The sequence below is a fragment of the Tupaia chinensis genome, unplaced genomic scaffold, assembly GCF_000334495.1.
Source record: "Tupaia chinensis unplaced genomic scaffold, TupChi_1.0 Scaffold000132_1, whole genome shotgun sequence".
Classification (NCBI taxonomy): Eukaryota; Metazoa; Chordata; class Mammalia; order Scandentia; family Tupaiidae; genus Tupaia; species Tupaia belangeri.
Window position 1 is genome coordinate 1078932 of NW_006159601.1, and position 1550 is coordinate 1080481.

The 1550-nt window shown below is 63.3% G+C and overlaps 1 protein-coding gene across 1 annotated transcript in view; it reads right to left on the reverse strand.

Moving 5' to 3' along the window:
• Nucleotides 1-6: 6 nt before the first annotated feature.
• THBS2 (thrombospondin 2) overlaps nt 7-1550 on the reverse strand; it is a 33174-nt gene continuing 31630 nt past the window's right edge. Inside the window, 2 exon segments of the mRNA XM_006144770.3 lie at nt 7-445; nt 1223-1362. Coding sequence (XP_006144832.1) covers nt 438-445; nt 1223-1362 — 148 coding nt within the window. The 3' untranslated portion in view covers nt 7-437.

The window sequence follows — 1550 nt, forward strand, 5'->3', positions numbered from 1 at the left end:
CAAGCTCATGGACCCTGGAGACCCCTCCCACCCCGACCCGGCGGGAGGAGGAGTCACTGGGGGTTTGGTCCAAGCAGGGCGATGACAGGGCACCCTGAAAGCAGGTGCACAAGCCTTTCGTGCCTAACCGATGCTAACGGCTTTCGCGCAAGAGCCCCTCCAGCTCCGTACAGATAAAGACTGTCAGCGAGTGCATCTCCCAGGCACGCTGTGCTGCCCAGGCCACAAGACGTGGCATGCCGTGGCTGGCTCACACCGCAGTCTCCCCTCCCGTCAGCTCCTCTCCTGCGGGCTCGGGTCTGTGGTTCTCTAAGTTATCCCTGAAGGCACAGCTGGGGCTGGTGGCGGGGGAGGGTCTGCACTGTTAGGGTAGCCGTGAGGACCGGGCCAGGAGTCGCAGTGACAGCACACACGGCCCTGTGGTGCAGCGAGCTGGTCTAGGCATCTGCGAAAAGGAGGAACAGACAGGCTTGGGGTCGAGCCCTGGGCCCAGCTCAGCTTTGCCCGTAGCGGACGGTATTATCATCTTGATTAATATATCGTAATGTGGGCAGATGAATGGAAGGCCCGACAGAAACGTGAAATGTCTCGAAAGGCATCTCCACCTGCGGACAAGGAAACTGCGCCAGAGCAGGTGAGGGGCCGGCCTGGCTCCCCCGCACGCTGCCCTCCGCACTCGGTCTGCTTGCCAGAAGCAGGCAGCCCCGTAGCGGACGGTATTATCATCTTGATTAATATATCGTAATGTGGGCAGATGAATGGAAGGCCCGACAGAAACGTGAAATGTCTCGAAAGGCATCTCCACCTGCGGACAAGGAAACTGCGCCAGAGCAGGTGAGGGGCCGGCCTGGCTCCCCCGCACGCTGCCCTCCGCACTCGGTCTGCTCGCCAGAAGCAGGCATTTCCCAGAGAAATCACTGGAGGGGAACTTTGTCCTTTGTCCCCTCCTGCCTCCCCCCTTCCTCAGGCCACCCCCCAAGTCCAGCAAGAACTGCCTTTGGAGGGAGCCACGGGGCACCCGGGCAGCTGCAGGGCGCACCCGGGCAGCTGCAGGGCGCGGTGGGCGGGCTGGGTGGAGCCGTGGCGGCAGAGGTCTGTCCCACCAGACAGCTCAGGCTCAGTCCACGCTCTGAACAGCCCGAGGAGCCGGGCTTGCCGGGACGCAGTACCCTGACGCATGTCAGGCGTCTGGCATCTGCGCCCGCCCCACGAGCGCACTCACCTCTGCACTCGTACTTGAGGTCTGAGAAGTAGACCATTTCCTGAGAGAAGACGAACAGCCCCAGCCGCCCGCCAGCATAGGTCTGGTCATAGATCGGCCCTGAGTCCGCCATCAGCTGTTTCCCTTCGTGCACCGAGACCCTGGGAGTGGGAGGGGCGAGCACGAGATCTTGGAGTCGAGTCGCGTCACAGGCCGCCCGCCCTCGACGCAGCATCACCTCCGCCTGGCCCAGGGCTCCCTGCAGCCCAGGGTGGCTGCCCTGTGTACAGCACTGCTCGTCCTTGTAGCCTGCCTCTGCCACACGTGGAGCACGCGCACCGTCACCCAG